We start from the raw sequence: 16,466 nt of genomic DNA on the forward strand, positions 1-16,466 counted from the left end.
CTTCTTCAAGAAGCAAGTCACGGTCTGACCAGCCTGGTACTGTTTAATCTTCTCCAAAGGGCTAACAGAGTGAGTGTTGAGAGCAGCATGGCCATCCTTCTCCAGCACACTGTTTGCAGAAAGGCAATGGAAAGCGTAAACCAAACCCTGGCTTAAAAACACCTCCCCCAACTGGCCATGGACAGATTATATAGGATTACCCCAACTCATACACACCCTCCACGCCCCCATTTCTCTCCTTACAGGGGAAGGTTCACAATACTTGCATGACAGCTAATCTTTTCCATTTCACTCACATAGGTGTGAACAAGCTATACAGTAGGTAACCTACAATAATCTTTATAATTTTAGGAAACAAACATATTTTAATTCTTTCTTAATACTTAGCTATTGCTTTATACTTAGCAGAACTGCTCCCACAAATAAGCTCTCACTGAATGTGACAACACTCTCATGTGTGAATGAGGCAGGGTAGATATTATTAAACTCATTTTATGCTACTGAAGCAGGAGGTGAAGTCAGGCTCTGACTCAAAAATCCAGGGCTTTGTCCCCTATGCTACCTTGCCATTATCACTTTCCTGATTCTCTTTCTTCTCAGGAGAGCAACAGGAAAATGTGGTCTGAAAGTTATCCGTCTACAATTTACTTCAAAGGAGTCATAGAACGCCCTAGCCAGTTTGGCTCAGTGGATAGAGCATTGGCCTGTGGACTGAAAGGTCCCAGGTTTGATTCTGGCCAAGGGCATATGCCCAGGTTGCGAGCTCGATCCCCAGTGTGGGGCGTGTAGGAGGCAACCGATCAATGATTCTCTCTCATCATGGATGTTTTTATCTCCCTCTCCCTTCCTCTCTGAAATCAATAAAATGTGTGTGTGTGTGTGTGTCTCTGAAACCAGATATTAAACAAATAGGAATTATGTGCTCTACCAAATCTCAATGCTCTGGAAGTAAAGGGCTTACTTTGAAGTTCTAAGAGTGTTGTTAGCATCCGGAACTCAGTGTTTCAGGAATATTTACCTCAGTTACAAGCCTTCTCAGAAACGTTCCACTTCTACTCTGATCATTTCAGGACACGGACCAGACCTCGCCCCTGAGAGCTACTTAGAGGCCCTTCCGCAACAACCCTAAGCACACCAGGCTTCCGATGCGATGGATCCGGGCTGAGTCTGCAGAGCCGTTTGCACAGCCATGGCCCAGCTCCATTCACTGATGGCCTATCGATTCTGAATGGCTGTGTTTTGTTTTAATGTGAGAAGCAGAAGCAGAAGCAGATAGGCCCATGGATCAAAATGCTTAAGATCCTCTGAAAAAATTATCCCAAACTGCACCCACCACTACATGGAACTACTACTTACTTCTTCTCCACCTAGAATCCCTCCTGGAACACCCCTCTGTAGAATCCACTAGAGCATGACCTAAAATCCCAGTCACCAAACAGCAGTCTTCACTCAGAGAACAGATATTCTTGGCTAGGTGTTGTTTAGGGAATTGGGTTGAGAGCAAAAATTATTTCTTTTTGTTACATGCCTACAAACAGAACCGCTATCAAGCCTTTAAATGATATTTAAGCCCTGAATACAGTTTTTGCATTAAATTTCAGATTAACCTCACAAAATAGCTGTCTGAGAGCCAAATATCCTTACTAGAGAAGAAGTCAACCTGGATAGAGAGGCAAAGTCAGTCACAATCAACCCTGGGACCCGGGTTCCTATTTCCAAGGCCCAGAGCTCTTTCCAGACCATGCTACTGGTTCCCCTCACCTTGGCCGCACACTCAGCTCCGGGATGGTTCGGATAAACCTGGGATGACTTATTGGGAGAAACCTGGGAATACATATAAGGTCAAATCATTTCTCTTTTCTCTGTGACATCATACTCTGGAGATCAGTTTCTTTCTACTCCCCACCAAGCCAAGCTTAAAAACCACCTGCTCCACTGCCACCACCCATCAGTGACGTGTCGGGCCTGCAGGGTCCCGTTCTCATCCTGTGCAGTACATGTTAAGGAGCCAGCTCATCTGATCTTTTAGGATTGTCAATGAACCCCTGAAAAGAATTTTCCTTATAGACTATCTACTCCAACTCCTTCATTCTGAAAATTAGGAAAGTGAGGTCTAGAGAGAATAAATGGCTTAGTAAAGATTCCACAGTTACTAAAATTACTATGCAAGTTATTAGCTAGAAGTTGAAGTCTTTTTTTGCTTTCCTTATTATAGCAAGGATTTCTGCTACAATAACATATTGTAACAAGATTTGAAGTAAATGAATATAACTAACGGACGCAGGGCGGGATGAATTATAATAACTGCTGATGTATCCTGAGCAGTAATTATGTGTCAGGCAGCCTGCTAGGCACGATACGTACTAGCTGCTCTCTCAGTCTTCACAACATCCTTACAAGGTAGTCACTACCCTTACTCTCACTTTACAAATTAAGAAAATAAAACTCAGAGAGTGAAGTATCTACTTATCTCCTAGACACATAATCTTAAATGGCAAGTCTGAAACTAGATCTGATTCTAGACCAATGCTCCTGACCACTGTATCATTAAAATTTTTAAAAGGCATATAAAAGGATTCTTTGGTGAATATTTTTGTTAACTGAAAAAAAAGTCTGATTCCTGTGCAACTTTTGGAAACCTACCCCAGTTTCCATTCCTTCTCCCACAATTACAATCTTCCCCCACAAACCGCTCATCCCCCAAAGCCTCCATACTTGGATGTCTTCACGTCTCGCCCTCCAATCACGCGGGCAGTGACCTTCTTCCCAACCTTCAGCCTGGCAGTAGGAGATGTGCCCTCTGGAACGTCATCTAGAATGTGGGAGGCATGGATACAGCCAATGATGCCATTTTCCAGGGTCACAACCACATGGGTGGGCTTAATCGACTTGACAGTCCCTGTGACCATGTCCCCAATGGAGAGGGTGTGCTTCTTTTTAGACCCTACAACCATGGACGGATCCCCTTCATCATCCTCGTCGACCATCTCAGAGTCCTTCCGGGTCTGTCTCATTGTCCTCTTAGCAGCTGGTCCCTCAACAGCCAAAAGAAGGCCAGTCACTCCGGGTTCCGTGGTCTTGAGAGTTAGGGAGACACCCTGTCCCACTTGCAACTTCTCCGAGTCAAAGCGGAATGTGTCATTGAGATGAGAGGTCAGAGAGAAAGCTGCCAGGTGGCCAGTCTCGACCAAGGAAGCAACGGCAAAGGACTCCTCCAAGTGCTGCACAATCGCCTGGTGTTCACTGCCTTTCTTCAGCTGGAAAACAGAGGAAACCCACCATTCCCACTTCTTACAGAGCACAGGACCCGTTCATCACCCACTGGGCTATAATACAGTGGGTGAGGTTGGGAAAAGCCTGGAGTCCAGGGACCCAAGGCTAGATCAGAATCACCTGCAGTTAGCTTCTGTTTACCCTAGAACTAGTGGAATTAGCAGGTGACTTCTACTTATTCTCCAGTTCTAAGACACTGGCTCCTACTCTCTTAGTTCTACAGCTCTCCCCCAATTTTTAACTCTTTCATTCAACAAATAGAGTCACTCCTGAGAGCTTACTATGTGCAAGCCATTCAGTCTATCTTGCCCCCAAATCCAAACTGTGCTCATGTCCAAACTGTGCATCCAAGTGCACCAGCTTCACTTGGATGATAAAATGGAACAAGGACCTGCAAGGACACTTACTGAGGGGTTAGTATTGCTTTCTATTTCTCTTTGTCTCTCAAAGTCTCAAACTTACAAGCAACTAGAGGTTAAGGATTATACGTATGTAATTCTCTGCACCATACCCTACGCAATTGGGTGCTTAAAACTTTAGACAGACCAAATATATGTCACCCAGAGAAAAATACTACTAATTTTGAGATTTTCCTTGAACCCATTCTTCTCTCACACAAAAGTATCAGGAGAGGGTGTTGATGAGCAGGAGAGGAAGTAAGGGGCAAAGGGTTTCTCCCACCAACCATGGTGGGCAAAACCGAAGCACTCACCTGCCCGATGGTATTTGCTGGCTCTCAGGACCAGACCAGGCACTGGGCCCTCACTGAACACCACAGAGCCATCTTCCAACACCTCTACCCACAGACATGTTTTGTTTGGGTCATATGATGTTTTTAAAACATAGTTTTCAACCTTTCCCACTCTTATTTCAAATAAAAATCCAAATTCTGCCTTCTCTTAAAAATCGGAGATAGCCTGGCTGGTGTGGCTCGGTGGTTGAGCATCAACCTATGAGCCAGGAGGTCAAAGTTTGATTCCCAATCAGGGCATATGCCCGGGTTGTGGGCTAGGTCCCCAGTTGGGGGGCATGCAGGAGGCAACTGATCAACGATCCTGTCTCATCATTGATGAGTCTATCTCTCTCTCTTCCTCTCTGAAATTAACAAAAATATTTATATTTTAAAAAATCAAAGACAGCAACACCAGACCCAGATGTTCCCACCTGACAACAACCAAATGAAAACGAATGGTCTCTGTCCCTCAGCGGGCTGCAGGCTGTCAGCACTTACTGCTACCACTCCCTATAACCCACCCACCTGGCTCACTTCACTCATTTACACAACCTGCTTGGCCCTTAAAAGAGGTGACCATAAAATTTATTATCTGAACCCGAAAGTCTGAGCTATTAATAACTACACCAGGATGAGAGGTATAAACTGGGTGGGAATGATGCAGATAAATCCACCTTACCTCCAAGCATTTGTGTCAGAATCCCTGAGCAAAGTATGTGGGATTGAAGGGGTGTAAAATGCCTTTAAAATCATGGAAATGAAAGTCATGAGCAAGCTTACCTTTTTAGCTTTCCTATTCACCAAATCGTGGCAAAGGGAAACGTGTACTTCCAACTTCAACATGTCAACATTCAAGATCACAGCCTTCTTTTTCTGCCCAGATTCCACCTCCTGCCCTGCAGTGCAGAACCAAACACAACATGATCACCCGCTGGAGCAGGGGGGAGGGAGACAGCATCTCTCCAAGGGCCCTGCTGTCCGTTGTCCTGATTGCATGACACAAGTTTCTACCGAATCAGCTCATTACCCTATATATTTGGAAATTCTGAGTCCAGGAGAGGAAGCAAGGGGCAAAGGGTTTCCCCCACCAACCATGGTGAGCAAAACCGAAGCACTCACCTGCCCGATGGTATTTGCTGGCTCTCAGGACCAGACCGGGCACTGGGCCCTCACTGAACACCACAGAGCCATCTTCCAACACCTCTTGCACCTCTAGGTCAAGGACCATCCCTGGGGTCATTTCAGCCAGTGTCTGGATCAACACAGAGTCTACCAGAGACCCAAAGGAAACAGGAATTAGCAAGCAGAAACATTCTTACCATTCTTTTCCTTCAGAAATGTGCTACTACATAGAGCAGCAGTGGAGCGCTGGAACCACAGTGAAGGTAAAATCACCTTTAGTAAAATTGTCCCATACCCATGAAAAGTCCTATCATAAAGGGAGACACCTCTGCCTCTTGCTAATCCTACCTGGCCACGATTCATGCATATAGCCAGCAAATGCCAGTAACACATGCTTTCCTTTGGTTTCTGAATTTTCATTCTTTCTGTTTAGAATCTACCCTTTCAAGCTTCTTATTCCTGAATCCAGAAAAGGGTTCCAACAATCTGACACAATGGTTCAAAGCTTAGGAGGGTCAGAATAACCCCTCACAAAGTGTTCTAGCGGGTCCCTTTCCAATTTATCATCCACTATATATTTGTTGAAAACGGAACAAAAAGTGAAGAGGTGAATGGATTCATAACACATGCAAACCTGAGGCCACAGAACTAAGGAAAGTTTTGGCTCTGGACTGGGCAGATGCCGGGGTCCAGCCCCAGCAGGTCCAGGGGTTCCCCATAGGTGAGGACGGAGTCGGCGAAGAAGGAAGGACACGGAGACAGTGTTCAGTTGATCAGCAGCCTAGCCAGGATCTCCAGCCAAGTTCTGGTCTGGATCTCCAGCGAAGTTCTGGTTAGGATCTCCAGCCAGGTTCTGTGTCCATGTTCTCTTGCTAGGTTCTCCAGCCAGGTTCTGTCCAGGTTCTCCAGCCAGGTTCAGTCACCAGGTTCTAGTCAGGTTCTCTTGCCAATTTCTGTAGTCAGGTTCAGTCCAGGATCTTTTGCCATGTTCTCTCGCTAGGTTCTGTCTCTAGGTTCTGAGGCCAGTTTCTGTCCAGGAACTTTTGCCATGTTCTCTCCAGCGAAGTTCTTCTGTCTTTAGAGAATGTTCTGTGTAGGTTCTGTGCCTAGGTTCCGTCTCTCCTGGTTCTGTATTCTAAGTTCTGTGTTCTAAGTTCTGTATTCTAAGTTCTGAGTCTTGCTGTCTTGTTGTATCTGTATTTATACCAGTTGATTCCAATCCTATCAATCTCTATTCCAAAGGTTAGGGCATTTCTTATCTCCATTCCAGGGAGTAAAGATTATGTAGCTTAAGCATGATTGTTCGTAGTTAAAGTGATTAATTACCCGCCTGGTACTTAGTTAAGAGGTTTTATTCCCTCCCTAACTTCAGGGGAAAATCCCTACCTGGGGAAACAACCTTTCTCAGAGACCTTGGTTAAAACACATAGTGCCAAGAAGGTGAGCAAACATATTAAGAACAGTATGCCATATATGCCAGGTCCCTTGAAACAGCAAGCATGGACCGGCTCCCGGCAGGCAGAAACACAGGAGGACTTCTGGGATGCTGGTAATGAACTTTACCTGAAGCTGGGTGGTGGTTAAACAGGGGTGCTGATTTTATACACATTTACTGAGCTGTACCCTAAAGGATTTGTGTACTTTATGTCGTACACCCATCAGACGGGCATAAGTTATAAGACATGCTCCCCACCCCTGGCCCTCATCCTCTTCCCTCCTGCTCCCACCTTGGTTGCTCATGAGGCTGCGCACGCCCTGCCGCTCCTCCAGGCACTGGCTCAGGAGGAGGAGGCTGGTGGTAGCCAGATCTCCCAGAGTGCAGTCCGACAGCCGCAGCGACAGCAGCATCCGCTGCTTCTCCTCGTCCACGTTGGTCACCTTTGCAACCACCGTCTGCCCCTCGACAAAGTGGTCACTTGTGGAGGTCACAAATTTGTCACTCATGATCTAAAAGGAATGGGCAGAAAATTAAAAAAGGAAAAGAAGTCTCTATTAAGACAATCCAGTTAATGTGCCCAGAAAGGAGTCTGAGAGATGGGGAGGGCACATAGGACCCAGGACGTTGCCCCCGGCCCTCTGAGTGCAGCTCCACTGCCCTTCCATAAAAACAGGAGAGGCCCAGGCTGCCCAACACAGCCTCCCAGAGGGCATCCAGCCAAGAAGGCACATCAGGGGCAAGCCAGGGTGCCCCCACGCTGTCCATGTCTCTAACATCCAATGACAGCCCGCCTCCCTTCACTATGTATGTTTCTGGGGTCCTCCCTTCTGCTCCCATTTTTTAACTGTTCTGGCAGGAGATGCAAATGTGATTTTCCCAGACAAAATACCAGAAAGACAAACCTATGGAAGGGAAGAAATATTTACGAATTATCTGTGGCAGAAATGAGCTACAAGCCACATGCTCACCACTGTGTTACACGGCAATGGTAAGACTCCTCCCTGCTCTGGCTCAGTTTTTCAGCAGGCCTGAGGGGTTCAACCACGGGATCCTTAGGATTCTTTTCCAGTTTGAAAAGTTTAAAATTCGAAGACGTGGTGCTTAAGGGTAGGGATAATTCCAAGGGTATTCTGGTACCATAACACCTCAAAAACCCTAGCAGGCTGTAACACCTGTACTTGGCTGCTCAGGAAAATCGATTTCCCCATCTAACATTTTGAGAGTATAAAAACAGGTTCAGTATCCTTACACTGGATGCTGGGCCTCTGCCCATCTACCCATTGCTCCAGTGTGAAGTGAAAGGTATCCCTTCCTCCAGGAGGACATAGCTGGGCAATAGGAGCCCGGACTGAACCTCAGCCCCGCTCCCAGAGCCAAGTGCCTCCATGCCATGCCTCTGAAAATCTTTCAAGGGACTGTCTCTTGCTCCTTCCCATCAACCCCAGGTTCTGTGGCCCTGTGCCCTTGCGCATGGAGCTGAACTTACAGCTTTGGGGGCCAGTCCGCTAAGGCCTGAGGGGAACTGGACGAACACACCGTAGTCCTTGATGCTCTTCACAAAGCCAATGAGCAGCATTCCAGGATGGATTTCTGAGAAGGTCTTGGGATCCTGGCCTCCCTCTACTGTGGAGACCAAAGCTGGCTTCCTACAAAGGAGCTAGTGGTGCTTCATCAAGGAATATTCCAGAAAGGGCAGATGAAATATCCGTCTTTCCCATCCTTCTCCCCTATGCGCCCTCTGCTACTAGCGTGATTCTCTACGTGTGCAGACCAGCAGCAGCAACAGCACCTGGAACTTGTGAGAAATGCAAATTCTTAAGCATCACCCCAGACCTATGTATGAGAAACTCTGAGGGGGACCCAGCAAGCTGTCTGAACAGGCCCTCCACATGATTCTGATGCCGTCAAGTTTGAGCATCAAGTTTGTGCTATTCTTCTCCTTAACTCGCCTCCAGATTACTGGGGGAGACCAAAATGGGAATGGCTCTTCCCTGTGGCTTGGCAACTGGACTGGCCATGACACAATTCTCCACCAACCTCACACTAACCACCCTACCGCACCTCCTCTGCCTCACTTCGCCCCAAGCAGATTTTATGTTCAGTGAAAAAAGAGGCAATGCTCTCCTTCAAAACACCCATCACAAGATCAAAGGGAATATTCTGAGCCCCAAATCCCTTTGGGGGGAGGGGAAAAAAGATGGACAGCAACTACCTTAATTATTCCAACTCAAGGGGTGAGCACTGAGCGCCCTGCCAAGGCCAGTGAGCTACTGGAAATATCCCACTGGGCCTGGCAGGCCACACTGCCTCCCCCACCCCGGACTCCCACTTTGCCCTGACCATCAGCATCTGCCGGCAGGATTCCAACCCCACTCTTACTTTCTACCAGGGAAATACAGGGAAAGTGCAAGCTTGTTCACTGGTTTGGTTTTATGGAAGTATTTCTGTAGTCAAATGGCCTACTTTTTCCATGGAGTTTCCAGCTAAGAGCACGGCCCAACCCAGTTTCCCCCCCGAGAGGACCCATGTTCTCCCCCACAACCTTCCATGGCTCCCCAGATACCAGTGAAGGATACAACATGTCCCTCACTCTGACTCAGACACAGGACTCTGTGAAGGGTGTCACCAGCCTGGAGCCAGTGATGTAACAGGGGGCCGTTGGCGACGTGGTCTGACAGATGAGACGTGGGAAGGAAAGCAGGGATGTTGTGGGGCAGGACAGTCACCTCCAGCCCGTCCTTTGTCTTCTCTAAAACCTTCACATCCACCAACTACCAGGGAAGAGAGAGACAAAAAAACAGCACTTGTCTCGTGCACAGAGAGCAGCCTCGTCTGGGCCAGGCAGAGATCAGAGGCATCAAATTCCAGCACCAGGAACCATAGAAAGGTCAAGATCAGAGAAGCTGTCTTCCACACCCCACACCATCATCCCCAAAGACCCAGCAGACGCGCACACGCACATGCACACACATACACACACATCAGGACCCATTTTTGTGATATCATTCCTCTCCCAAGCCCCTCCTCGGGGTCCCAGAGCAAAGACAGTCTTGCAGGATGGCCTTAGAGACCAGAGAGGAAAGAGGGCAGCAGTACACGGCCAAAAAGCCACACCATGACACAACTTTCCTTTCCTGGACAGCTTCCATTTGCTCTGAGACAAAGGAAAAAACATATAAGGTTCTCCCACAAAAACCTCAATTTCCTCTGGCCCCAGGATCTTAGCTAACTACCTCAATCTTTCCCCTCCAGTGGTTTCAGTATCCCATGTGCCAGTGGCACCCTGCTCTCAGCAACCAGAAACTAAAACAACTTGTCTAAAGAAGTCTGGGTACCTGCCCAACGTTAACGGCTTTTCTTTTCTTCTGACTTTGTCCCACATGCTCTTTCTTTGGGTCACTCAAGAGCTTGAAGGACAAGAGCATCCTCTCTTTGGATGGCTCACAGTTCAGCACCGCAACCTTCACCACCTGGAGAGAAACAACACCTGATTGGCTAACTCCTCCCAACGGGCCTGTCTGGACCTGGAGGCCCTCCACCAACGCTGCAGGGGCCTTGGGAGAGCCACCCAGATCTTAGATCAGATCAGAACGCAGTGAAAAGAGCTATACACAACACCCCCCGAGTCAGCTTTTGGGTAAAGAAGACATGAATAAATTTTTGGTACAATCCCAAGTTTTAAAAAAATCATTTTTCCCAGACAGACCCAGGTTCACTGGTTTTATGGCACTGCCCCCTGGTGGTCCATTCGTTTGCCAGCATCCAATGAAGCCCCTTGAGAGTTTTTCTCTGTTCTGTTCCCATCTCCTACACCAAGCTGGCTCAGGCCCAGTGCCCCACATGCTCTCTTCCTCATCCTTTAAAAAATAGTTCTCCATGCTACTCCTTTAAATCTGTGTTCATGGGGTCACTAAGGGTAGGGGCCTGCCGGGGAAGAGTATTACCTGGCCAGTGTAAAAGACCTTCTCTGGGTCAGGGACATACTCAGCACTGAGCTCATGCTTGGGTACCAGTCCCTGCACATCATTGTAGAACTTCACAATGCAGCCGTAGTCCTTGACCCTGAGGATGAAGCCATGTGTCTGCAGACCAGGCTTAGTGTTGTCATAACAGGTAATGGCAGGTAGTTTGGACTCAACCAGGGTTTTCTTCAGGGTCATCAACAGCTTCTTGGCTTCAGGGTCACAAAGCAAAACCTAGGGAAAGGATACTGGCTGTCAAGTTACTAGTTATCAAGAGAGCTGGTCTCTGCAACCCCTGAACCCAAAGGCCATGGTCGTCCCTAAGGACCTACTCTCTCTTTCCCTCTAAGAATAATCTCAGCTGCAGACCTTCCCTGCTTCCTGCTGATTGACTATCTAAGGAGTAATCATCTCTCTTTCAAATGTACTTCCTCCGATAAGCTCCCTCCTGGGACTGTAGCAACACTCGTCATCTCACTGCACCTTCAGAGTCCCATGTCAGTTACTTCTACCTGCCTTAGCTACTTCCTAGACCACTAGCATCTTATCTGATTGAATAACTGAACCAATTTACCATCTCAATACTACTATATATTAGCTATAAACTAAGACTGAGAGTCCAACCATCTCTCATCCTTCAGAAAACCATCTCCTTAAGGGCAGAGAAATTCCTCCACTTCTAAGCCTCCTGACCCCACAACTATAAAACATTGTGCCAATGGGTAATCAATCGCTTTGTTGACTCAATGGTAATGAAATAAAATGAAAACAAGAAAACACTGTAATGAAATAAAATGAAAATAAGTAATGGAATAAAATGAAAACAATGAAAAGTACTGTGTACTATCACATTTACTCTTTTTTAACTTTGTGAAGCTTCTCTTGGGATTCAAGCCTTTGAAATTCAAGCCATTTAATTTTGTGAAACTTTTGGGATTCAAGCCTCTGAAATAAACCACTCAGTTTTGACAGTTTTGGCTGGGCTACTTCTGCGCCTGACACACCCCTTGTTCCTCCTCAACCTTCCAAATCCTACCATCCTTTCTAATTCAAGCCCCACCTCTGCTATAAAGTGAGAATACATTATTGTTACATAGAGCTAAATTTGAACACTGTTCTGCCATTTATTAGCTGTGTGACTTTCGGCAAAATATTTGGCTTTCCTAAACTTCAATTTCCCCACCTGCAAAATCAAGGTAACAATACTTACTTTACAGGGTTGATTTAAAGATTAAATGAAATAATGAATTTCATGTGCCTAGAACAGCAACTGGCACAAAATACATGTTATATGGTAGCTGCTAATGTTATCATCAATGATTCTTGCTGTCCCAGCCCACCCTTACCTCCCCTTTCCGAGATATAATCACAGAACATAAAGCCAGTTTTCCCTTCCCAACGCCAGGCACAACACTGCAGACGTTACATGGTCATTTTGTGGAAAAGGGCAAAAACTTCATCTGAAAAGCATTGCTCTCTTCCCATATGGCCAAAACCCCAACAGACACCCATCAGAAGGCTCACCCGGCATGTGACTTCGTTCCCGATGTGATACTTCTTCTCTGGATTCTTCATCGGGATGTCGGCCAGGTGCATGGGAGGTACCAAGCCCCTGATCTGCTCACTCACCTTCACCAACATCCCATATGGCTTTATGGTCAGCACTGTGCCCTAGGGAGTAACAAGAAAAGATGCCACGCCTCAAGAATGATCTTTCCTCCACCTCTTACAACAAAGCATGTCACACCTCTTTCAAAGACCAGGCTCCTGAGTTAACTAGGCGTGTCTCTCTCTCTCTCCCCCTCCCCCTCTCCCCCTCTGAAATCAATAAAAGTATATTTTTTAAAAAGTGCACACAGTTAAAAGATAAAATAAAATAAAGGGAAGCTGCTCAAATGGAACAGGAGAGGCAACTGGAAATGGCTTCTTACTCATATCCCAGGTAGCTCAATTATCACAGGGTTTTGACCTACCACTTCTGTAGCTGGGTGGCATTAGTAAGATTTTACCTTGAAATAAATGATGAGTTACCCAAGGGAAGAAAAAGAAATTCCAGTTAGCAGGCAGAAGCAAGGAATGTGACTTTAAATGTGTTCACATGAGGACAATAGCTGACAGTTAACTTGTGAAATAAACAATGTCTGAAGCTGGAGGAATATCTATATGCTTCAGGTCTTACCTTTACCAATGCCCCAGGTTTAATGTCATGATATCCAAGGAACTGAGCTTCAATAACAGACCTAGAACAAAAGGAAAATACAAGATTAAATAAACTAGAGCAGAGGTTACCTAAAATTCAGGGCTACTAAAATCATGTGGGCAACAAAGGAACCTTCATCAAGCAAGGCCAGGAGAAAATGTGAATGCACAGAACACACCTCTACACTGCCCACCCCCCGGCCCCCACCCCCTCCCGCCGTGCTGATGACACTTACGTCCGCAGAGAGAGCAAAGCCAATTCATCCATTTGGCTGTAGTTGATGATTCGACACTTGTGAGTGTTTCCTGGCTTGAAGGCTTCAGGATTGAAGGTTTTCTTAGAATCAGAGAGATGGCTGAGCTACAAAATACCAAGTGATTAAGGACAAGCAAGAGACAATAGATCTGAGGCAACCAGATATTAAAACATACCAAGATGACCACATATTTATCACCTATCATAAAAATAGTACTCTGGCCCTAGCTGGTTTGGCTCAGTGGATAGTGTTGGCCCGCAGATTAAAGGGTCCCAGGATTGATTCCAGTCAAGGGCACATGCCTGGGTTGTGGGCTCAATTCCCCAGTGGGGGGCGTGCAGGAGGCAGCTGATCAATGATTCTCTCTCACTGATGTTTCCGTTTCTCTCTCCCTTTCCCTTTCTCTCTGAAATCAATAATAAATAATAAAAAAAACAACCATAAAATAGTACTCTGATCACCTGTTAAAATTAATTACTCTAACTGAAAAGCTGTTCTTTACCCTTGCAGTCTCTATGTCAGAGAATAGTCTAGATCAGCCGTGGGCAAACTACGGCCCGCGGGCCGGATCCGGCCCATTTGAAATGAATAAAACTAAAAAAAAAAAAAAGACCGTACCCTTTTATGTAATGATGTGTACTTTGAATTTATATTAGTTCACACAAACACTCCATCCATGCTTTTGTTCCGGCCCTCCGGTCCAGTTTAAGAACCCATTGTGGCCCTCGAGTCAAAAAGTTTGCCCACCCCTGGTCTTGATCATGGGTAAGTTACAGCTCACAGGCTGTGCCTATTTGTATAAACTAAAGCTTTACTGGAACACAGCCATGCCCATTCATGTACATAGTGTTTATGGCTGCTTCCAGGCTATAACAGAATTGAGTAGTTAGGACAGGCTATATAGACCACAAGCCTAAAATATTTACTATCTGGACCTTTACGAAAACCTTTGCTAAGCCCTGGTGTAGATACTACTTCATTCTTATACCTACCATTTGCTAGGTATCAAATATGTCAAAGTGATTCTAAGGCATCTATATATATAAAATCCTAAGTGACTGAACAACCAAACCACCAGTCAACTGGTTGCTATGATGCGCACTGACCACCAGGGAGCAGATGCTCAACACAGGAGCTGCCCCCTGGTGGTCAGTGTGCTCCCACAGTGGGAGCTCCGCTCAGATGACAGGCGCCAGATGCAGAGCTCACAGCCCGGAGACCACAGTAGCGCAGCAGCGAGCTTACTGAGCGGGAGTGACAGGCTGGAGCGGCAGGCACCATTGGACTGCCAGTTTCGGCCTGATCCCCGCAGGCCACGCTGGGGAACCCTACCAGTGCACAAATAGGTGCACCAGGCCTCTAGTTCTAATATAACAAACAGGCATTGTTTGGTCCCTATGTACAGTTTGACACACTTGGGAATATTCAAAAATAGGAAACTAATACCAAGGGAAGAAGGAAACAGAAGAGGACGTTTGTGTCCCAACAGTCCTTCTAGTGATAAGATCCTGGTGAAACAAAAGGATGGTTACCCGAGCATAGGCCAGAGACCCATCCTTCAGTCTGAAAGTGGCCCCGGCCTTGCTGAAAAAGCCCTGGACAGGAACATCATCCAGGACAGCTCCGAGGTGCTGACAAGACAGCTGGGTGAGTGGGCGCCCAGGCTGCAGGAAGACGGGGCGCAGGCTCAGCCGCACAGCTCTGCTCCGAGGGTGGACACAGAGGACGCAGGCCCTCACCTGGATAAGGGAAAGGACATCATGAACAGGAGGAAGTGCACAGGAGATAAGGTCCCTGTGGCAGACTTTCAGAGCTCAAGACTCTCCATGTGCTGACCAGGCCATGGATATAAGTACTAAAACTGGTTTGTGCATCAAGCAGCATGCAGGAAATTCAAACCAAAGGTCCTCCAGAGGAACTATGTCTGGCTGCATCACGGCTTACTCAAGGCCATACACCAGGGTCCCCTCAACACCATGAGGCCAATAATGTACCTGCGACCGAAACCCTGGGCAGTGTCGATACAGCAGGGGCTCATCTAAAATCATCTGGAACAGCCTGCTCTGATCACATGGTTTTAGCAGGCAAAATGCCTCAACTCTGTACGCAAATATGAGTACAGGGAGAAAAAAATTACTGGGAATAAGTTCACCAAAATGTTAACATTACCAGTAGGTGGTGGAGAAGCCTATTTGAACTTTTTAAAAAGATATCTCTATAGCATCCATTAGCATGGATAAAAACAAAAAATAAATCACTTTAGGATTTTAAAAATTCTGAATTAATATCTATTGGAATTTTCTTCTCAAATATCTATGTTCATTGTAGAAAATTTGAATCTTTAGATAAAGGTATAAAAATCACCCAGAGTTCATCACTACTAAGACCTGATTGCATAATTTTTCAGTATTTTAACCAAGTTGTACTCCTTAAAATTTTTTTCAAAATTGGGTCTTACACTCTAAGCAATTTTTAAAATACATTTTTCTATTTAAATATCTTGTTCTCCCCCATTAAATACTCCTCTGAAACACTTTAAATTATAAAAGCAAAAGATTAACTACCAAAAACCCCCCATTCAAACCATATGGAGGAATATAAAATAAAAACTAAAAGTTGTCTTCTCCTCCACAGGCTCCTCCTCTAATCAGTCTCCAGAGATGACCCCTGGTAGTTTCTTGTGATCTTTGCAAATACTTTATATTCCCCTCACCTCCTCTCTGCACACCTGTACACACCCAGTGCTAGGACCTGCCCCGAAGCTAACTGTGATACTGGATAGCTGATTGGAATACAACTGGAATCAAGAAAAGATAGGTGTCACATTACTTACTGCTTGATTTGAGAAGTATGTTCCAGCTTTCTTGGGCTCTAAGTGCATAAAATCAACCAGGCCAGTGAAGAATGAGAGGAAGTTGAGTGTAAGACCAAGTGGAGTCACCTAGCAGTAAACAGAAAATGTTATGAAAAATCACATTTTCCAGGATAATCGTATGTCTCTCCTCCCCAGCTAACCCTAATCAATCTTTCTTCCTTTCACACTAAGTGGCAAGGCAACTCCTGGCACTGGCTGTCCCTTCACTCAGTAAGCTCAATCCTCCCACCCTCAGGATTTCCCAATGGGATGGAGGGCACTTTGCACAAAGATCCTCAGAGAATGGCCAGCTTGACAAATTGTTGCTAACTTGGTGATTTGCCCAGAGTAAGAAAGTAAAACTCAAATGCTCGCAAAATTCTGAATACTGTTCAAATGTAGATGCTGAAGACATGCAGTCCCTCTTCCTCACCCAGCTATCCGGCAGTCAGGCTTTTTCCCTCCTGATCCTTTCTGAGAACTCTAACACGCCAGAGAAGACTTGTAACAATGACACTTGGAGGTGCCCCCAAAAGCCTGCTATTAGCTCCTGCTCCTGACAGCGAAATCAGCCAGTCAACAAGTCCCACTCGGGCACAGAGACTTCCTAATGGTGTTTTAGTGCCTC

At 46.1% G+C, this 16,466-nt stretch overlaps 1 protein-coding gene across 4 annotated transcripts in view; it reads right to left on the bottom strand.

The window, feature by feature from the left end:
- The window catches only part of PDCD11 (programmed cell death 11), a 39,198-nt gene that overhangs the window by 11,374 nt on the left and 11,358 nt on the right, over positions 1-16,466 (bottom strand). For 3 of the 4 annotated variants that reach the window (XM_036336095.1, XM_036336092.1, XM_036336091.1), the window contains exons 8-22: positions 15,818-15,925; positions 14,517-14,723; positions 12,964-13,088; positions 12,708-12,768; positions 12,053-12,199; positions 10,511-10,762; positions 9,902-10,036; positions 9,143-9,337; positions 8,053-8,223; positions 6,856-7,075; positions 5,126-5,275; positions 4,787-4,902; positions 2,716-3,257; positions 1,762-1,824; positions 1-109 (exon numbers count right to left, since the gene is read on the bottom strand). In XM_036336095.1, coding sequence (XP_036191988.1) covers positions 1-109; positions 1,762-1,824; positions 2,716-3,257; positions 4,787-4,902; positions 5,126-5,275; positions 6,856-7,075; positions 8,053-8,223; positions 9,143-9,337; positions 9,902-10,036; positions 10,511-10,762; positions 12,053-12,199; positions 12,708-12,768; positions 12,964-13,088; positions 14,517-14,723; positions 15,818-15,925 — 2,601 coding nt within the window. The remainder of the gene's footprint in view (positions 110-1,761; positions 1,825-2,715; positions 3,258-4,786; positions 4,903-5,125; positions 5,276-6,855; positions 7,076-8,052; positions 8,224-9,142; positions 9,338-9,901; positions 10,037-10,510; positions 10,763-12,052; positions 12,200-12,707; positions 12,769-12,963; positions 13,089-14,516; positions 14,724-15,817; positions 15,926-16,466) is intronic. The other variant, XM_036336094.1, reaches the window with a different exon arrangement.

The sequence above is a fragment of the Myotis myotis genome, unplaced genomic scaffold (genome assembly GCF_014108235.1).
Source record: "Myotis myotis isolate mMyoMyo1 unplaced genomic scaffold, mMyoMyo1.p scaffold_m19_p_15, whole genome shotgun sequence".
NCBI classification, from domain to species: domain Eukaryota; kingdom Metazoa; phylum Chordata; class Mammalia; order Chiroptera; family Vespertilionidae; genus Myotis; species Myotis myotis.